General features: G+C 32.3%; 3 protein-coding genes across 3 annotated transcripts in view; 1 reads left to right on the forward strand and 2 right to left on the reverse strand.

Moving 5' to 3' along the window:
- LOC128179519 (uncharacterized) overlaps positions 1 to 21,943 on the reverse strand; it is a 271,672-nt gene that overhangs the window by 153,446 nt on the left and 96,283 nt on the right. The window lies entirely within an intron of this gene.
- LOC128179529 (uncharacterized) lies at positions 5,437 to 10,147 on the reverse strand. Its single transcript, XM_052846970.1, has 3 exons — positions 9,925 to 10,147; positions 9,371 to 9,536; positions 5,437 to 7,078 (listed from the first exon to the last, which is right to left on the reverse strand). Exons 1-3 carry the CDS (start codon positions 9,967 to 9,969, stop codon positions 6,882 to 6,884), a joined length of 408 nt encoding a protein of 135 aa, XP_052702930.1. The 5' UTR covers positions 9,970 to 10,147; the 3' UTR covers positions 5,437 to 6,881.
- LOC128179528 (uncharacterized) lies at positions 16,416 to 19,046 on the forward strand. Its single transcript, XM_052846969.1, has 2 exons — positions 16,416 to 17,647; positions 17,885 to 19,046. The coding sequence occupies exons 1-2, from the start codon at positions 17,525 to 17,527 to the stop codon at positions 18,218 to 18,220; spliced, it is 459 nt and encodes a 152-aa protein (XP_052702929.1). The 5' UTR covers positions 16,416 to 17,524; the 3' UTR covers positions 18,221 to 19,046.

Consider the following 21,943-nt stretch of genomic DNA (forward strand, 5'->3'; position numbering starts at 1 on the left):
TATGCATAAAACAATTGGAACACATAATTATGAAACACCTCCACCTCCATCCCTCACACAAATTTAGAAATACACATTGTTTTAAGTCTTTTGTTTGAATGATTACTTCATGGTTGACCCATCAGACCTCAATGTTAATATGTAAACATGCATGATCTTATAACATGTATATTTATACATACTACAATTTTTTTGCTTTTGCTTTTGAAGTACATGTCTTTTAAATTTGAAAAGCTTCAGCATTTAAAACACCATATAGCATGGATTGTTATGCTACTTATTAATGTATGTTGAGCACCATGCAAGTGCAATGTTATAAGCAAAAATCAAAATTCACGTTCACATTGAACTGTTCAATGATAGTTAGGTCAAAGTTGCCGCAGAAATACCTGATGTCATTCCATGTTATTCACACCAAGGTCAGAACCGCACCCAGACGATGGTTTATTAACACTGTTTTATAACTATTTTGAAGTTCAATTGGTTGTATGTCTACTATATGTCTACTTTACTTCTTTTATTATTTTTTTCTCAAAATTACAATTGCTATTGAAGATAATAACACCAATTTTAAAATTCGGGTGAATAAAAGTTTGTTTTGCTGCAAATATGGCTTATTTTGATTCCAAAAAATGTTTCAACTTAAATATGGGATGGGGATATAACCATTCTTTTTTGGCAGACAAAATCCTACTTTCAATGCCTTTATTTGAAACCATAAAATGTAAAAACAGAGTACCAATATTTTCATAAAAAGTTAAATTTTCGGTTTATATACCATATCTTCAACGAAAATGATTCTCCAAATTTTACTTGGTCATAACTTATCAAAAAAGTTATTTCGTGGTGTTAGTTTTGTCTAAAAATAAGGTCTGAGATATTTTCAAGTAAACAAAACTGAAAATGTCTGACATCTGATCATAGGGAATTTCTGGCCAAATTGCAATTTCTTTTAGAATTTCTATGCTTCATTTTTGGCCCATGTTTACAGGTTCTCCTAACTGAAACTGACATACACTTTTTCTTGTTTTTAATTCACTCCTGAGGAATTGTACTTTTAAGAAATCAAAAGCATCTAAAAAGTTCAATGTAGGTTTTTATTCGTGAATGAGCATAAAACACCTTTCAGACTATTTTTAATCAGCTAGAAATAAAAGTTTAATTGACAAGTTCATTACTGATACAAAGATTCATGCACTGTTGGTGATGAGTCTCATCATAGTACATGTGTATGTAAGATATATAAGATGTGAAACATGTTCGTTTCTGACTGTTATTTCTATCCCAAGGTTAACGTTAACAAAATACAATGAATATATCATTGTACACATTTTCCAACTGCATGGGGCCTGTTTGTATTATTTCAAGGACATGTTAATGCAAATTAAGAATCGTAACTGAAAAAATCCAACCTAAAGTTTTTTAAATAGACTAAAGGAGTGTTAATGTATGACATGCTGCTACCAATTATATACAGATAAAACAAAAGGTTTTGTGTTTAGCACAATTCTTTTTAAAGGAAACATAAATAAAAGGTTTTGCCAAGGGGAATTTTGTTGGGAATTCCCACATCTATTATCCAAATTCATATCAATAGATCAACAATATAAATTGTCAAATACATGTCTATACAAAATCAAAACATCCAAGCTTACAAAAAGTTCGTAATTGAACTAATTTTCAAAATATGATCTGTAACCTAAACTTTTTACTAGGTGATCATCGATCAGGTAAACGTATCGAGTCTCAACATGAAAATAAGATCAAAATAATGGAGTACTCTGCTTAAACACGCAACTTTTACTGCTATTGTAAAACTTTTGAAATTATTATTATTATTATTTTGAAGCTATTGTAAACGTTGGAAATTATTTACCGGGAAACACAAAAAAAGAACATGTCAATACCATGTATATTACTTGCCTATTTGATATATTCGTAGTATTGTGGGGCAATATACACTAACACTTATTCTAGTTAAAACGTCGTGTGTTCAATTTGGTTAAAAATGGACTTTAAGACTTGTTGAAAGTCGAATTTTAAAGTTGAAAACATTTCTGGTAAAGGTTCAGAGAACTGTATATAATATAACAAACATGAATCAAATGTAGATATCGTTCTTTAATAACAATTGTATGTAGGATTATTTTGAGACAGACTAATGTATTGAACCATTTGAAATGGGTATCTATTAGTTTTTGGTTTTTTTTTATGGCACCTGATCATGACGTTTCATTTAAGTCAGGAGTTGTTGTATAATCAATAAATCATGGATGGTAAGAAGTCAATTGTTACGATTTTCTTATGTTTTCATGTTCGAATCAAAATACATATTTCAACAGTGAGTAGGTGAATAACTAAAGTGTTTACAAATGCCGTTATCAATGTCGTTTTAAGTTCATTAAAAGCATAAGTAACTTCATATTTTTGAAGGTCTTGACTAATATTTTGCATATATCAATTAAATATGAACCAAGCATTCACTAGATTAATTAAAAAACAAATATGTTTTGGGGTGTTAATGTTTAAAAAAGAAATTCACTATAGGAATCTCCTGCAGTCTGAAGTTGATAGCAGTAATGTTACATGTGAACTTGTAACGCATGGGTAGCGATTAGAATGAGTCCTTATAAAATTGTAAATTCAAATAAATTTTTATTCAATTGCAATGCTATGTTTAAAGATGGACATATTGTGGTTATTGAACCGCACTGACTACTTTTTAGCATTTTCACACATTTTGAATACAGCAACCGAACGTAGTTTTACTAATGTTATTCAGGAATATATACCAACAAATGTTTATTGTATTAAAAAAGAACACTATGTCTTATTTATACGAGGCAGTATAATACATGTGCAAAACCAGAAATATGTTCATGGTGTTCAATCGTTAATTGATAGATGTTAGTTGACAAAATTTTATACTTACACACTCGTAATGGAGAAGACAAACAGACAGGAATGTTCCGAGTAAAGCAAGACAGGATCTTACTAGAAGTTTCATGTTATTTTCATCACCAAAGTAACAGTTCTTTCTCAACACTCTGTAGACACTTAACTGCAGTGAATGTCCTGTACGATATGCGTATCCTAAACTTAAACCAAATCTGAACAATGTCGCAGTCGTTACACCCGGATGGTTTGTGAACGTACAATTAAGATCTCCTGATTATATAACACGAGGGATTGGTCGCATGGTGTACATTTGTTTGAGAGCAAGATTTGTTTTATTTAAATCTACAAACATGAAAGAGATTATGCTCTTTTCTAAAATATACCGTTCTGCCATCTGAAATTTTAAACGTCATTACCAATATTTGATGTTAAATTATGAAAATAGGTATTTAGAAAGGAATCAAAATGTTTTCTGAAGAAACTAGTTTTGTGAAGGATTTAAAAACATCATTTATTATTGCAGTTACCATAACAGTGCACAATATAGTGTTTATTTTCAAATTCATTGATCGATTTTATAGATTAAATGCTGCTACATCTTATCGTTACTTGATGCGTAAGTTTTGTTCAGAAGACTTTTTAAATACCTCGGCTTTGTGTCAACACCAGCAAAGAACGGTAAAATTTAAAGGTCCTTTCAAAGGACATTTTGTTGGGTATTCCAACACCGATTCTCGGAATTCAAATAAATATAGCTACCTTGAAACTTTAAATTTTCTGCAGTATTAATGGAACACCTCATTAAAACTTACAAGGCCGGCCTCATCAGGGGTCCACTTTTTGCACACGTTCAGCAGTCAAAGGGAAATCAATGAATAATGCAAGAAAATATCCCTTCTAAGAGAAAATTATAATAGCAATAGTTACAAAAGTTTATAATCATCAAGTTCAGCCTATGCATTAAGGGCCTGAGAAAATTATGTATGAACTATGTGAATTACACGCAACACGACAAAATAAGTGAAGGCTTATTCACAATTATTCCCTTGGTTTCATACAATGAACAAAAAGATATAGTAGTATGTGACCGAATTTCTAATCTAAAATATAAAATAACTAAGGTTTTATAGATTGATTAACGTTTGAAGGCTGACCCCTGATAAGGCGGGCCCTATCCTTATAAATAAAATATACATGTACTTATATTAACACCGAAACATTGGTAAATTGATGCTATGTAAGTAATCGACCAAGTACTTCATTAAAGAATTCGGGTTATACTGAGTACATGTACAAGATATGTATGGCTGTTGTCATCCTTTAAGTACACATATGTTGTTGGGCATTATAAACTTTATCGTCAGAATTTAATAAACTATAGTTAAATCATTACAGTAAACCTAATACGGAACACAATTACTGTGGTTTCATCAATATTCGTTGAATACCAAAATTCGTTGATTTCGTTGTTAAGTTGATCCAAGAAATTTAATGTTCATTGAAGTGCAATTTCTATTAAGATTTTGTATTGATAGGGTCATTGACCTCGAACTTATGTATCCTTGAAACTGTGATTTTCACTTTATCCACGAAAATTGATAGCCTTGAATATTAATAAAACCACAGTAAAAACTAATGGACGTTTTCATCAATCAAAATTATGAAAACTGTCGAAGATAATTATACATATTTAAAGGACGACATTGATATGGTCAAATATTTGCCCCACATTTTTAATTAGTATGGTATCAAAATCAAATCTTAATCAAACATTATACAGAGGATGTATATAACATAGATTGTGATACATGTAACTATCAGTTATCATTTTCTAATAGCAGTTAATTTATGACGTCATTACAATGGGCTTGTTCCGACGATTTTTACAAGCAAATGAAAATATTGTCATTTTTCCTTTATATTTTTGAAGAACAGAGCGCAGGTCTCACTGGATGAAAAATCAAGTTTCAGCAAAACTGAAACTATTTGGAAACTTTGCTGAAACTTGAAGTTGAGGTTTCACTTATAGTTTCCGCAGTGCGGAAACCATAATATTGTTTCAGTTAGTTTCCATATAGTTTCAGTCTGCTGAAACTTAATATTTCATTTCCAAATGGTTTCCGCATTGCAAAAACATTGTGGAAATTCTGATAAAGGCATAACCATAATACAAAATAGTTTCAGTAAATTTCAATCTAGTTTCAGTCTGCAGAAACTTGGACCAAGATTCCAAATAGTTTCCGCATCCAGGAAACCAAAACTGAAATCTTGATAAATGCATAACTAGTATATCTAAAAAGTTTCAGCAAATTTCAATACAGTTTCAGACTGCGGAAACTAATAAAGTGATTCCAAATAGTTTCCGCAATGCTGAAACTATAAATGAAATTCAAATATCATTTTTAATCAATGTCAAACAGAGAGGTAGTAATGTTTAATTGAAATATTAAGATAATACTTTCTTTGATAAAATCAAATGGGTTTTTTTTCACTACATCTGTATAGAAAACAAAAGTTTTATCAATATTCTCATGTCCTTTGTTCTGTTTGCTCCATTAAGTGTTTAAATAAAAGGAAAAAATTCAATTATACATTTTAGATATTTAATATGATCCTACTAATTTAACAAATAAGTCATTGATACATGGACTCATTTCACATCTGTTATTGGTTTTTATAGCATATTGACATAACAGAATATGAGAAATGATGAAAATATAAAATTCATAAATTCTAGAAGTCCTTTGCACATTTAAAGCTTCTGACACACATTAAACAAAATATTAAAAAAATCTAAATGTGAAGGATTCAAAAAAGGATGTTTGCCAGTATCGTTCAAATCTATCAGAGCAATAATGAATTATATATATTAAACTGATAATGATCATGATGATAGATTGAAAAATATGATACAGTTGCCCAGCTCTTGCCACGTGGAGGCCTCCTTTTTCAAGAGCCTTTTTTTTTTTATTCAATATCATGGTTCCTTAGAAAATTGTTTACCTTCATCTGACTCATTGTCTTAACTTGAATGTTGATTATATATTTTTGCTGACAAAAATTCTTTATTCGATTATTGTTACTAAACATATCTTCTCTTGTGTACCTAACTCTTCATAACTAATATTAAATCATTATGTATACGGAACTTCAAAGGATGGTTTTTGTGCTAACGTTAAAATTTCAGAAAAACTTCTTGAATTTGTGTTCAAGATTATTCAGATAATGCCATAAATTAAGCCATAATGCCATTACAATGATAAAGGTCCCAATACTTATTTTTAGTTTAAATAACGTACTAATTAGTCTAAAGAGAAAAATAAAAAACTTTCGATATGCTGAGCTCACCAATAAAAATTGTTTCTTATATGGTAATAAACTTTCATGTTCAATCAGTATAATGGATTTGATGGACTAGATCATGTTAATTAATTTAAATGCAATTACAATATAGACTCATAATAAAAATGTTACACACCTGACTTGAAATTGTCAGTAAAATACTTCAAAACTAAGACTAGAAAAAATTACATAGTTAAAAGCACTATACCTAAAGGTTATAAGTTACATGTAACTAGATATAAACTTATTTCGAAGCCAACTAAAAATAACATACAACGATATACAGTTAAATTTGTTAACACTATTAAGACTCAACAAATTTAAGTTATCACATTTTACAAATACATCCATATCCCTCACCACTCTAAAATCTGCACTAAAACAAAGCATTGTAACGATGGAAGTACAGAAAATAGTGCAACAACAGAGTTGCAGGGAGACTGAAAGTGGATATATTTAGCAATATGTCCTGTGATTTATTTACATATATGTACACAATATTTACATACCTTAATCCTCATTTCAGTGATACAATAAAGTTATTAATATTTTATCTCTGGTTTGATTCCTTTTCCAATTTAGAATACTCACAAGAATGAAATTAATCCAAATTAATCTGAATGATTTTCACTTCACTGTTTTTAAGAAAACACATGGCGTGGTAATGGCGACACAACAATGAAATTTTGAACACCATGTTTCTTGATGGTCCAAGCACACTTTCCCAGTATCCTCTGAATCGGTATGTAGGATGCAGGGCCATCATTCTGCACTCGTTTCTGCCAAACAGTGATCGGGTGGAGGTAACCAAGATCTGCATTTGTTTTCTTGAACCACTCTACAACAGCCAAAAGATGAACTTTAATACAACCATTTACTTCGATTGAATGCATCAGATAGTGTGATACTTTTCCTGGCCTAATATCACCGAAATCAGGATCAAGCTTGGAATCATCTCCTGCCCATTTGGCCATCAGCATCTTGTAGTTTTTGCACCTGGAACTAGAAACAGAACCATACATTTCATTAGTCCAATAGACAGTGCTGTACTTTTTGGCTACCCTTGCTATTGCATCACCTGGAAATGAAGTTTCATATAAACACTCATACATTTCCTTTAGGTCATCACGCTCTTTCTGGCTCATGGTAACCAATGTATAGGCCTCCTGCTTCACCTGCAAAAGTGACAAATCAGTCCATACAAGAGGGTCTTGTCTGTTGATTGGTTCCTCTGAAGCCACTTGTAGTTTTGGAGTTGGAATTTTTGGGCTGTCAATTTCCTCTCTACAAAACTCTGTAAAAAAATCAGAAAATTCCCCAAACTCTTTGTGTTTCATGTCAGCGGCAAATCCAATCTGCTGGAACTTTCGCATTATCTGGATTTCCACTGAGCGTTTGTTGGTGGGGAAATCTGCAAGGAAACCATTAAATCTTTCAAAACTGAAAGCCCAAAACCCATAAATACTGCCATAACACTCAATCGTTTCTTTAAGATGGCCATGTAGATGCATGTTAGGTGTAAGAAATGATGGTCCATAAAGCTCCTCTGCAATCCTGCTGACCTGCAAGAAAAGTCTATCTGCAATAACAAGCCTGATTTTCCTCATGGTTGGCTGGCATAATTCTCTACAAGCTAAAACAAACTTCTGCCACATCTGCAAGTGCCTCTCTGGAAGCAGGCCCTGTAAGGAAAATAAAGAATACAACAAAACCCAGTTCTTCCACTCATCAGCTGTAAATTGAGAGTAATTAGTGGCAATATTAGTAGGAAGGCGGCCAATGTCTGCTGGTACATTTAACTCTGAGATCCGTCCACCAATTAACTCCAAATCAGCCTTGGTAAGAAGCTCATTCTCCACCCAGTGAACAAAGAACCGCTTGGCTGTGCCTAAAAACAAATTATGCATAGGCTCTACAACAGAAAATTTTGATGGTTCGAAATAATCCAACTCAAGCAGGGCTGTGCTTTTGTACCCAAATTTCTTGTAGATCTCATTCTGCTTTGATAGACTGGGTGCATTTTTGCTTCGCTCTGCTTGTCGAATATGCTCATCTCTGGTTCTTTTCTGCCATTTGTTGTTGTCCACTGGTCCGCAGTACCTGTTACCAGAATTATCCTGGAAAGAAATAGTACATAAAGAACAGCCTTTTATTGCAGCATGTCCCATGAATCCGGCAAGTTTGCGTGCAGCTGGAATGTCAGAGGATGCACATAGCAGTAATACTTTGACAAACACTGGGTCTTTGTTGGCTGGGGAAATCTGGAAACCTCTGGAAAGTAAATTCAACTCATTAATAATTGGCTGTAAAAAATAATCCAAAGACCCTGGCTCTTTCTTTAGGGAAGGTATGATACCAATCAGCATGATGTTCTCCATCCTAAAACGTAAATGCCTAGGTAAATTCATGAAAACAAAGTATATAACACCAAGGGATAAATCTCGTCTCCTGCTAAAAGGCTGAAACCAATCAACATTAATCATTAATGCATAATTGTTGGGTTGACTCAGGAAAGGTTCACCGTTGTACGTCTGGAATTCCTTCCATATGTCGCCATCGTATAGGTCCCCTAGATGGTTTTCGATCACTTCCCTATTTCTCCATTTGTTGCATTCTGCTTCAAAACCAGGTCTAGAAAGAAATTGTTCAAGGTTATCAATAATGTTTTTGTAACAGAAAGTTTTTAATGGATAAAACTTCGTTTTGTTGTTTGAAAGGTGAACCTCCTGGACAAGGCTGGCATCACAGCGAAATTTCCCTCGACGTCCATGATTGGCACTGCTTTTGTCTACCCTGCAACCAAACATCATATTAGAACATTTATGTACAACAGTACGGCCATCACGATTCTGCACAACATCTCCATATCTGTAAAGAGCAGTACAATTAGGGCAAACAATATACTTTAAAAAATCATCCCTGTCAAACTCTGTTAATTTGCGGAACCTGTAAAGAGAATGTGGAAATGCATTAGAAATGGCTTTAAAGAGTGTGCTACATTTTCCTACAAAAAAAAATATCTGGCTGAAAAGCTGCAACAATTTCTCGATGCAAGCATTACTCAATAGATATTTATTTTGAATATGCACAAGAGAAGAGAGAATCCATAATACAAACTGTTGTGCAATACTTGTTTTGTTGTGTTGTTTTCTCTGGTCTCTGCTGGTAATGTCCCTTTCCAGTTCCTCTTCTGCTTCATCCCAGTGTTGTGCTGCTTGACCATCCTCATCATCATCACTACAACCAGATGTGTCCAACTCTGTCTCTGGGTCATCTTCGAGTCCACTTGCTTCATCCTGCAAAATATAACCATTCAAATATTTATGTTGCTGTTAATTCTATTTAAATGAATATATATTTTACATTTGCAAATATGTTTCCTTCTTTCATAAAATGAACCTACGAAATAGCAAAAAATTAATTCTGTTCAAAAATTTTAATAGTCCCAGCTTATCGTTTAATGCGCATGGTTGCATTACATGTACTGTAAACATAAAATTCCATTATATAATTATGATAATTCTGAACAATTTAATCTCTTAAATGTAAAATATACATGTATAAGTTATATACAGATCGATTTTAAAAAGTTCACCAGGATATGAATTCTTTAACATGATGTTTATTTCTTAAACAATCTTATCACTCAAATCAAAGTTTGATGATTAAGAGAGCATTTCCTACCATCATGACTGTGTCTTCTGGAATTTCTCTTGAAGCTGCAGACATGTCAACAAACTCCTCGTCAGTCTGGTCTGCCAATGGCAGAGAATCTGCAATATTTAACAATCACAATCAAAGCTGCATGGCCATAATTATTGGTTATTACGTACAGTATCAAATAATTTTTCATGCAAACTTATCTTAGATAGATCATAGTATATAGACTTTCACCTAATTAGACTAGCAGAATTGATCACCTTTCAAATTAAGTTACAAATATTCAAAGTAAATAAAAATCATATCTTTATGGAAACACAATCTTTAAAAACAAATCCCAATGCATCATGGGCATGTTTAGAAAGGGAATCATTTGGTTTGATATCCTGATTGATTGGGTTAACCCGCACATTATGCATCAATATCAATTGTAAACAAAACAAACTTCAGAAAGATAACTGAAAATATATATAGGACTATCTTTGATTTGTCATCGATCTGTCACATTTGTTAAAGGTGGTTATGAGTGATGTTGTAGGTGTTAACTTTGGTTTACAATTTTGCTATAAAAAGACAATTTTCCAGGGTCAGCTTTACATATATTGTTTAGTTATTCATGTATTTTTTTTTTTGATAATATGTTCTTGTAACTTGCTCTTTAATAAAAAAAAAAAACTGTGATATAAATTCAAAGAAGTGATAATTAATATTTGTAGCAATGAAGATTTTTCTTTTCCAAGATACTATAGAAGACAATTTTTTGTCTTCTCTGAATGAAGAAGCTATTAAGTAATTATTATAGTCATTTTTGTATTCCATATCTTTCTCCCCATATAAAATTTGAACATATATTCCATACATAGATAATACAAAGGAAATTGCCATAATTCACATAACATTTAACAGCAAACGTTGATGCTTTTTTATGTACCCCTAACAGCTGCCTAAGATATCTCTAAAATAAGTGTTGTATTCTTTCAAAGAAATTGTTCTGATGACATTAAATCATATATGTATAATTTTATTACACAATTATTAGTATATACACTGATAAGTAACCTGACGTTCAAAGACTTACGTGCACCGATAGATGGCACATGCAGTGCAGGTCGCCATGCCCGTCTTTTTGATTTGCCATACAACTTTCGGTGTCGCAAAACTGTTCTACTAGAGGGAACTTGTTGCAATGTGGACAAAGTTGCACTTTTTCCGATAATGGTGACGCCATTTTGACATCTGAAATGTAAATATAGTGAACACGTGTTGATAAAGTGTGCGTTTGATTTGTCTGACAGAATATGTTTCTGTATTTGGTGCGTTTGATTGTGTCCAAAAAAATCGCTATTTGAATGACCATACACATCTACACTGAAAGTCATTAAAAATATCTTACATTTCTTAGAAATAGAAATATGAAGTTCCTAATCGAATATGCACTTTTCAAGACAAAAGAAACATAATTATTCCGATGTTACGTGAAAAATTGAAGAATTTTTTAGGGATCAACAATGCTGATAACCTATCTGTTTTACAGTTAGTTATTGCATAAAATTAGTAATTACATACAATCTACATGCATTAGATAATAATTTCGATTATTTAAGTTGCTCATCATTTAGTTAATGAAGTAATTACCAATTAACTTTTTTCCTATCAATTGTTCAAGAACGTTTGAAAATTGAAAACTATAATTATCACCTCACCGCAATTAAGATGTCAGGAAAAACAAGTAAGATGAATATCAAATGGACGAGAAATTAACGTTTGCGAACAACTTAAAAATTCCTGGACATGTGTTCTTTATGGGAAAAGGTGGTATGAAGACTGATAACATTCCAACTGAGTTTTTGACTTCAATAAAGAGAATTCAACCTGACTGTGTCTTCGTTCATTTGGGTGGAAACGACATTACCAGTGACTCTTATCCAAAGGATATTGCGACTCGATTATTATGCCTGTATGACGATTTATTAAAAAGCGGTGTGAAGTATGTGTTTGTTGCAGAAATTATTCCTCGTCGACCTTCTCAACGACATTGCCAAGGACTCACGCACGCCGAGTTTGAGACCCAAAGGAATAGAGTTAACTGTTATTTAAAGAAGAAAATCGGTCAGAGACTTGTACGGTTCAAACAGATAACTTTCCCAAAAGATTACGATAATGACGAGATCCACTTGAGCACAACAGCACAGAGTGGAAGATGTGGCCCGGAAAAGTACTTTTTTAGAATCCGTCGTGTGTTGCTGAGTGTTTGTGTAACTAGATAACTTACATTGTGACAAATGAAATTGCAAAATGAATCCAGCATGCCCATATCACTGTGTACTTTTATTAAAACATGAACCTGAATTACAATAAATTCTATCATTCAAGTCTTAAACTTTTTGATGTTTTTTTTTTAAAAACAATTACTTCTACCTTACCTTGTTGAATTGGTGAGACACCTTATATCGTTTCTAATAAGAAGTCACAAATGACCAATTCAGATTTAAATTCGTTTCATTAAATATATTCAGTTTCATGCCAAAAAACAGGTTTTTGAAGTCAAATCATTTTCATAAAGACCCCCCCCCCCCCCCCAAAAAAAAGGAGTTTTTTTAGTTTTAATTTCTAAAAACCTGATGATTTTCACATCGAAACCTCAATCCCTTAAAATCATTTTACATCTGGTGTTATATAATCATTGAAGCATTCCAACCATCAAACTTTTGACGCAATTTAACAGACTGACAAATTACCCGAAAACGTTCATGTTGTACCGAATCTCTGATAAGTTGGTTACCACTCCACGTTTTTGTTAATCATAAATGGTTTGTTTTTAATAAGAACTTATAAAGACAATATCAAAAATTGCACACACTCACTCCTTGAAATAAGAGTCAAGCATTGTTCTTTTCAGTTTTAAAAAGAGGCTATATGAAGATGTTTCAAGCTGGTAGCAACTACGGTGGTGGTGGTGGGGGGTAGGAGGGGATTGGTAGTGGATGGTGGGGGGGGGGGGGGGGGGCTTCTCCATCCTACATGTACTTCTTCTCAGACTCACAACAGTTATTTTATTTTTTATTGATTTGCATGAATATAAAAAATTTAGTCTTGATGGGACAACCCCTCACCATTTTAGGTGCATTTGGAAAAAAAGTAAAAGGTGAATATAAAAATGACATGCAAGTTTTTTTTTAAGGTAACCCTCCTCCCACCTTGCACGGATTAGTATTTTAGCAGTTCGGCTGTCGAATGTGATTGGGTTTTGGGGGTTTTTTTAAAGGTCAAGTCAAAATTCAATTTTAAATGAATACTTTAAATGGTTTAAAATCATGCAAATAAAAGATAATTTCATATTCTTGTACAGAGTAGGAGACACCATATATTGCAGGTACATTTCCTGTTTGCTTTGATGACAATAACATGTTAGTTTCTTGTATATTCTGTGTGGATTCTGTCGTTTTTTGGTCAGACACTAAACAATAGAGTATTGCCAACTACATATACACATTCATACTAAATATATATCTTGAACACCTGTCCAGGTGTCCAGGTGACACCCGGCCACCTGTTCAGGGATGTTAGTTCAGTTCTTACGTAATGATGTGAATTCTGCGGGGTTTTTGCTAGACGCTAACAATAGATCATGCTTTACGTGTATACACATTATTATTTTATGGTCTGCAATTAAAGACATCAACCAAAAAAAGATAATATACCGGCATACTGTGAAAAGACTCTCTTATTTAATTAAACAATATTGCAATCTCCTCTCCTAGTCTGTCTATCTTGGCAAAATCTTCGTCTTTTATTCATTATATGTTGATAAAAGAAAATATTATTGCATGTAAGATTTCATCATATTTGTTTTTTTGTGCTTTCCTACACCATTCAATTTTTTTTTCCAGTGGGGACTTCAATCATTCGCACTATTTTTACAATGTGCTTCTATTTACACCCTTCTCGCATAATTTAATGTTAATCTGTATAATTGTGCGTTTTTAACTTTATTTAACTTGAACTCACGTCTTTCGAAGTTGCATGCAATGATCAACAAATTGTTTTTACCAATTCCAAGACCAGTTCACTGATATTTGAGATTCAAATTAAGAATAGTACAAATGTACACACACACAGTCAAAGATCACATCGTGCGGTAGAAGTAATAAAAATAAAAAGTTAAAAAAAACAGTAGGTTGTTTAAGTCACAGGTGCTTAAAGAAAGGACCGACCCCTATTCCACCCCAACACCAAGAACCCCCGGTACTTGAGGTGGGGGATAGAGGGGGAAGGGGGGGGGTGGTCGGTCCTGTCCTTAAGAACATGTGGTTTAAGTTTGTATTTTGGAAGAGCAGAATTTGGAAATAATCTTAATTTAAATCTTGACATATATATGTATATATATTTCTGGTTTTTCTTCATTATAAGCATTAAGCATTCATTAGTTTGTTGAATTTTATAATACTGAGTTTATAATACTGAGTTTTCACATTTGTATAGTGGAGTGGACCTTCTAGGGGAATTTAGGGGAAATTAACTTGCAAGTTAATAAAAGCTTTTAATTTTTAATATATATGTTGTTCTTGCGTGTGTGAATAATCTTTTTTTGTCAAGTTCCTTAAAAATTGAAAAATTGTCGAAGTTTCTGATGTCGAGCCGCCCCCTACTTTCAATTTGTTTCCGACGCCTTGATCTGCATATTAATTCATATATATAAGAGAGTATTGCAACTTCAAATTAAAATTTGAAAATTTTCCTTTTTTTATATTTGTCTAATCAATTTAAGCTATATAGGCCTAGTACATAACCAGGATTGGAGCTGATATAAGAGAATTAACGTTATATCTAAAACATACAACCCTGTTGAAAATTTGCTACGTGTTTAGAAAAAAAGTTGATATATATATATAAACAAAATTCACATTTAAAATTTGTAAAAATATATATTATTATTATACGAGTTTTGATGACCATTTTCCAATCAAAACAAAATCGATCCCAGAATGCATTTCGGGAAAATACGCCTTTCTGATTGGTCACGCCATTTTGTCATATACCGCTATCGATAACGGATGGCGCGCACTTGGAAAGAAGAAGCTGAAGATGGACAACGACATGTGGGAACGTGCTTTCAGAGAGATGAGTGAGATAAGAAGACTCCTAGACTCCTCGGAGAAGAGAAGACCACTGCGAATGCCCGATGGAATACAGGTTCGTAAAAAAACACAAAAACTGGCAAATTCAAATTTTACATTGGAAGCAATCGCGCCAAAACGAGCCAAAGTGTCGTACATAAATTTTACCGTTTAAATTATCGGATTACGTCGAAATGATGTAGAAATTAAGTCAGGGCAAACCATATTTATAATTTCAAATCGGTTTTCTACACAGTATTTAAAAATTGAGCCATGTTCTGATGTTTACGTATGTCATTGATTTCTTGTTTTCCCCCCCAAACAAACAGCAGACTAAACAATGTTATAAATTACATTTTTTTCACTATAGTAAAGTAATGATCTCTGAACATGCTGAATCTTTTAAGATTTTTTTTATTATGTTTTTTGTAATTAAACTAGGCCTACCCCATGCCTCTTGTTGCTTCCGATGTAAATTTGTATCTATACTGTATAGTTCAACAGGATAGTAAGTCTATGCATCTGTTTTTCTTATTTAATTAGAAATTACAGAATAAGTAACATTTCATTTGTTAGTTAGCTTAATTAGAAAGTGACCATATTTATAAACATGTTTTCATATTATCACGATTATGTATCTATTTTATAATGGTGTACTATAAACAAGTCCTCCATGAAATACATCTAATTATTTCATTAAGATTAATAATAACATAAAACCTATCACATATTTATATCGCAACATGTTACGGGGTTCAGCCTTCTATACTATTACGCATGCACATTTACTGTAAACAAGACACATGCAGGGCTCGCAAGGATTTTTCTGGAGTGTTTGTTGATAGAAATATGTCTTCTACTTCTTCAAGGTAATAATTGTTCAAAGGTTTTAAAATAACCTCAATTATTATTTTGTAAGCATGTATTTTTCGTGTTTATTATAGGCGTTACTTCAACCTAAATTCATTTCCCTTGAGGAGTTATTTCACCTATTCATGTCTGTTCATTTTAAGATGAACCAAAATTGGTAAACCATTTATAAATTATTGAGGACTTGTTCCATTTAGAGAGTCTCTTTAACCTCATATAAGCGTATGACCATAGTTGGATGAAGATTTTGTAGTTTTTAGCTCGTGCCAATTACTGTCAACCAAAGTCCATGTATGAATAAACGATATAAGATTATTCCAAATTGTACGACCTGTAAATTTCCAGAAGCTCATAATTAAGTATGTGAAAGGGATTTTTTTTTAATGTATTTCAACTATCACAATCAACATTATATCTTATTTTCTAACGATACAATAGGTAAATCTGAAGTTATGAAATTAAATAACTTGAATAAAAAGAACATGTTTGATAATTAATAAAGATTAATCACATGATATGACTATTTAATGATTTGTATGAGACTATTGTTTGGAGTGATATTTTTATTTCTTTCTTATCATGCCCAACACAATTAAAATTGCATTTGCTGTTTTGGCATAACAAATATAGAGAGAAAGTTAAGTCAAATGATGGAAAACTCTGTAATAATTGCAATTGGAAGGGACAGATTTGGAAACTTTTGCTGAACAAAATCAATGGAATTTATTTCTTTCTTGCTTAAGATATTATTAATTTTCTCAATAAACATCTTGGAAGTTAGTACATCTAGACAAAAATATGTTATAATTACAAAGATTACTTACTTTGAGTCTTCTCTCCTCGAAACTGTAGACTCCAAATAACCTGCTTACTAATGACTTCAGTTTTATAAGGCAGGTGTTTGAAGCCATACACTTATAAAAACACAATGCCAATATATTGCTGACAAGGGTGGAGGGGATACAAGAGAGTTGTTGTTTTAAACATCTACACCAGGGCACGACACATCTCCTGAAGCCATTGTGTCATTAATAGATACTTTCAAGTTCAACAAAGGATATGTAGTAACAAATACCATCAAATACAGAAAACATTTTTGCTTTTAATATAGGCTTTTAATGATGAATTTTCTCTGGATTAATCTTATAGCCAGTTTCAGAAATAATAAATATCTTGATACATGGTACATGCCTATATAACAAGTAAACTGGCATGGTTTAGTTTTTATGAAACATGGGTTGCATTACGCAATAATAATAATAAAAATACATGCAATCAAATAGAGATAAAGGATATTTATTTACATATAAATGGAAAAAGAGTGGGTTTTTTTCAGCATGCAAATGCTTTACTGGCATTGTATGTTTCAGTGTTAAGAATATTTAAAGTAATTTATGTAAGTAAATTATCTAGTATGATGACTACTTCCTAAGTTTAAGGGGGGGGGCACTACCTTTACACTAAAGATCACTTTATCCTTCTATGTCCCGCTTTATTAGAAACAGTTTATAGCAACAAAACTCTTCATTTGTTTTCTTTACAAATCTGTAATTTTTTATTAAGAAGAAAACTGATGCATGGAATAATTGATACATTTTTGTTATATACTTTTGTTTCATATGTGTATTTATTTATAAATGTCTTTTATAGAGGCTGTGAAAAGGGTGTGGAGGAACATGCGAGATGAGAACAAGAGGAAGGAAAATGGAAAAGTTCAACAGCACAGGGAAAGGAATAAAGCAGCAAAGCGCAAGAGAGATGTAATTGTTTTGTTTCAATATAACTTCATATTCCTTTTAAATTTTGCATTGGTCAAAGCAACAACAAGCATTATAAATACATGTATAAGCTTTTATTTAAATAATCCATGTTTAAGGTGCCTAGGTTGCAAATGTCTATGATTGCTAAATAAAAACTAAATTATTTTCTATTTGCACTGAATATATACTTTGTTGTAAATAAGTTAATTTGTACTTACATGTGTATTATTGTTTCAGAAACTGAAGAGTAGGCTGATTCAGCTGGAGCGGGATGAATTTTTCACGCGGGAGGAGAAGAAATCTGTGAAACGTGCTTTCTCCGTAGAGACCATGTCCCCAGAAGTGAGTGATGACGAGGATGCCACAAGGCGTGTGGCAATCCCCTTCATCTGGGAGTCTTCTAAAATGACGGACATCAAGCGAGTTCTTGACGCGGATTACCGTCAATCCCTTGTGGCGCAATCACGTAGACAGAAGTCCAAAGTGTTCAGATCTACAACAGACGCCGTGAGAACACCGCCTCCGAAGGACATCCCGAGCTGGGTCATCTCGTCCACGTACGCCATGGAGTGATGCGACTCGAGTGAATTATTTATTTATTAACATGTTTGAATAGTTGCTGTTTTTATGACTCACAGATAGTATTTATTTTGAGTATATATTTTTTGTGTTATTTTTTCATTGGTTATAATTTGAGATGTTTATATGTATATACTTGTACTTAAGTTATTTTAAGAAGCAGTGTTTATCTTTTTTGCAAGTCCCTTGTTGTTAATATTTGTCTAAATAATGCATATTATCTTTGTCATTCAGTTTTACTTGTGTATGTTGCAATGAATAGTTTGTTGTCATTGACACAGAATAATTTATCTTGTAATATGTTTATTAAAAATCCCTAGCCTATTTATTGATATCTTTAAATTAAAAAGAATGATTGGGATTTACAGTGTAGGAATTGGACACAGATTGAAAATTAGTATTCTTGATTAATCTCTTAAAGCTTGTTTTTCCAATTTCCAATGTATTGTATGTAGCTCACTGTGAGGGAATAAATTCAATATATGTTGTGCATTGAAATTGAGTTGTTATATATATGGCAAGGGAAAAAGTGATGAATGACTTATAAATACGTTTTAGTATGTTTCAGTTGCGGAAACCACTGTAATAAATAAATTTTTTATATATATGTAGAACTATATATACCCAAACGGTTTAAGTGTGTCGAAATGATCAGGAAATTTCATTTAAGTTTCCATTGCGGAAACCATAAGTAAACATATATCCAACTAGTATATGTAGGTTGAAACCATGCAGAAACTTCAAGTTTCATCAAGTTTCCATTGCGGAAACCATTGGTAGACAATAGATATCCAGATGGTATATGTAGATTGAAACCATGCAGAAACTTCAAGTTTCAGTCAGTTTCCATTGCGGAAACCATTGGTGGACAATAGATATCCAGATGGTATATGTAGATTGAAACCATGCAGAAACTTCAAGTTTCAGTAAGTTTCCATTGCGGAAACCATTTGGATTCATGGACAGCCTAAGTTTCAGCACTGCGGAAACTTATTGAAACTTGAAGTTTCCATGCTGAAACCTGCCTGAAACATAAAATAATCTTAAGTTTCCGCAGAGTTTCCAAATAGTTTCCGCAGTGCGGAAACCAGATTTTTCATCCAGTGTCTGCTCATGTACGATATCAACATATTCATATGTTCATAAAATTATACACATTATAGTTAAAAATGGCACTTACTCAAGTATGTGAACAAAAAACCGTTGCAAAACACCCATATTCTGCTCCAAAATATTAACCTATCGAAATATGACAATTTTCAAGACGTCACCTCTATATCATGACGTAGTTAGAGTAAACACTTTTACAAACCTAGATCAAATATGTTTCCAACTATCTTCAACCTTATTTTTAAAGATCTAATTTTAGGAGCAAAACATGCATGAAACCTCATGTAGTCCTTTCATACATGCATGCATATAGTTATAAACAATATAAAACATGCTCACAAACCCATTCGTACTTGATCTTATTTTTCTTTAAAGCATAGTATAGTATGTTACCTAAAACAATTATCATATCAAGATTGATCAAGTTAGCTGATAACTTGAAATGTACTTTTGTTATCAAATTAACATAGAAGACAGATAGGTCAATGCTTTAGGCTTGTATCAGGTTGCAGAAGTTCGTTCTAATTGTAAAAAAGTCAAATTTCAATTTCATGCGACCGACCACCAGTTGTGATACACACAAAATAGATTTGCCCCCCACCCCCTACCACTTTTTGGGAAAAACGGAAATAAAAAATAAGGAAATTAAATAAGTAGACACCAATCCCAACCCCACCCCCACCCCCACCCCCACCCCCATCCCGACCCCCACAGGTCTTCAGTAGTCATCTAGAAGCTGTCTTTCTGCCTCCACTTTTTATACAGGAAAGATAAATTATAACACTTGCGCGCATTCTCAAAACTAAAGTTAAAAGACTCAGGGTGTTTAACTAAAATTTTATTTCAAGATATTTTTGTAGTGGATATTTATGTTGATAAATTTTATTGCAATTAACATTAATATATATTGTCAAAATGTCATATTTGAATGTTATACTTTGAATACAGAGTGGTCACCTGGAAGATATCTTTTTATTTCCGTTTCATTTGAATACTCTAGGATTTTCCTCTGATGGTAAAAATTGTTTTAAAATGGTTCGATATAATACAAATACTAATTTTTGATAAATGTATCTTCATTTAAATCGATATAATAATATTGACATTTAATAAAAATTAAATCATTCACAAAAAAAAATAATACAGAACATGTACTAACATGTATTTATCACTAAACAGATATTCATTATTTGGATTCATGTAGGAAAATTAAAATTAAGATTAATCCGTAAATATAACAAAGAATGCAGAACTATGTAATAGATTATCAATAAGTACCAGTATTAAAAATGAAATTCATATCAATACAATGGCAAACGCAAAGCAATATTTTCGGTGTTTTTTTTTTCAACATTAGGATTTGATTTGTAATGGCTAAAAGAAAATTCTGTAAACGTACGTCTATATTTAGCGTGTAAGATATTTGGCGGAATATAGTTTTACAACAAGTTAGCGTGGATTTGTTTTAGCGCATTTCTGAATGTATCTATATATCTACTTTTATGTTTTACATTTGGCGATGTACTTGATTAAGCAGAAACTGTTTTTCGCCAAAAACGCTAAATAAAATGCACAGCCAAATGTAATAAATTTCATTATATGGTTATATTATTTTACGCGCAGTGATTTTGCGCTGGGTGTGGCGCTGCTCCATGCACCGCACACCAATTCTACCAAACTTCCCCCATGCATTAAAAATACTGAAACGGCAACAGCGCCAGGTTTAAGTCAAGCATATACGTCATGACATTTATGTGCCAGTTCATCGTGCGTAGGAATACAAGGTTTACTGATATTTGAGAGCATGTTGGTTTTAAGCGTTTTTTGTGTCTTATATCGTTGAATGAATTCACTGTTAATGTACTTCAGTATATCTTGGATAAAAGAAAGGAACAAATTGTCTCATATTTAAGTTAAACATATTTATAATTATTCCATGCAGTCCATGATTTTCCTTAAATCAATGGTGGTTTCAACCAATTTATCAAAAAAGAGTCTAGATTTCAATCCTGTCTGTTTCGGTCACTAAGGATTGACCAATCAATAAACAAGGCGTGTTGATATACGTCCTGTTAGTTACTATAGAGCTTTAAATTAACTAGTTACTTTCAATAGAGCTATAAATAACCAAAGTTTCCGAAAGAAATAGAGGGAATCATATATGTACTTGATACATGTAAATATTGTCATATCAAACCCGTAAGCCATGATGGCCTTTCAGGCCTTTGATTTTGATTTTGATGATATATCAAGGTTTGAAAATAATAATTACAGTAAAAACGTCAGTACTTTTCTAAGTTTATCAGTAATGTCAGTACATTGTCAGTAAATGTCTAAGTTTATCAGTAAAATATGGGAAAGTCAGTACTTTTATGACTTAGTAGTGATGTAATTTGTACTATTAAGATTGATGATAATGTTTTCTAATACTGTATGCATAAAAAAAATTGGAACACATAATTATGAAACACCTCCACCTCCATCTCTCACACAAATTTAGAAATACACATTGTTTTAAGTCTTTTGTTTTAATGATTACTTCATGGTTGACCCATCAGACCTCAATGTTAATATGTAAACATGCATGATCTTATAACATGTATATTT

The sequence above is a fragment of the Crassostrea angulata genome, chromosome 4 (assembly GCF_025612915.1).
Source record: "Crassostrea angulata isolate pt1a10 chromosome 4, ASM2561291v2, whole genome shotgun sequence".
In the NCBI taxonomy this organism is placed as follows: Eukaryota; Metazoa; Mollusca; class Bivalvia; order Ostreida; family Ostreidae; genus Magallana; species Magallana angulata.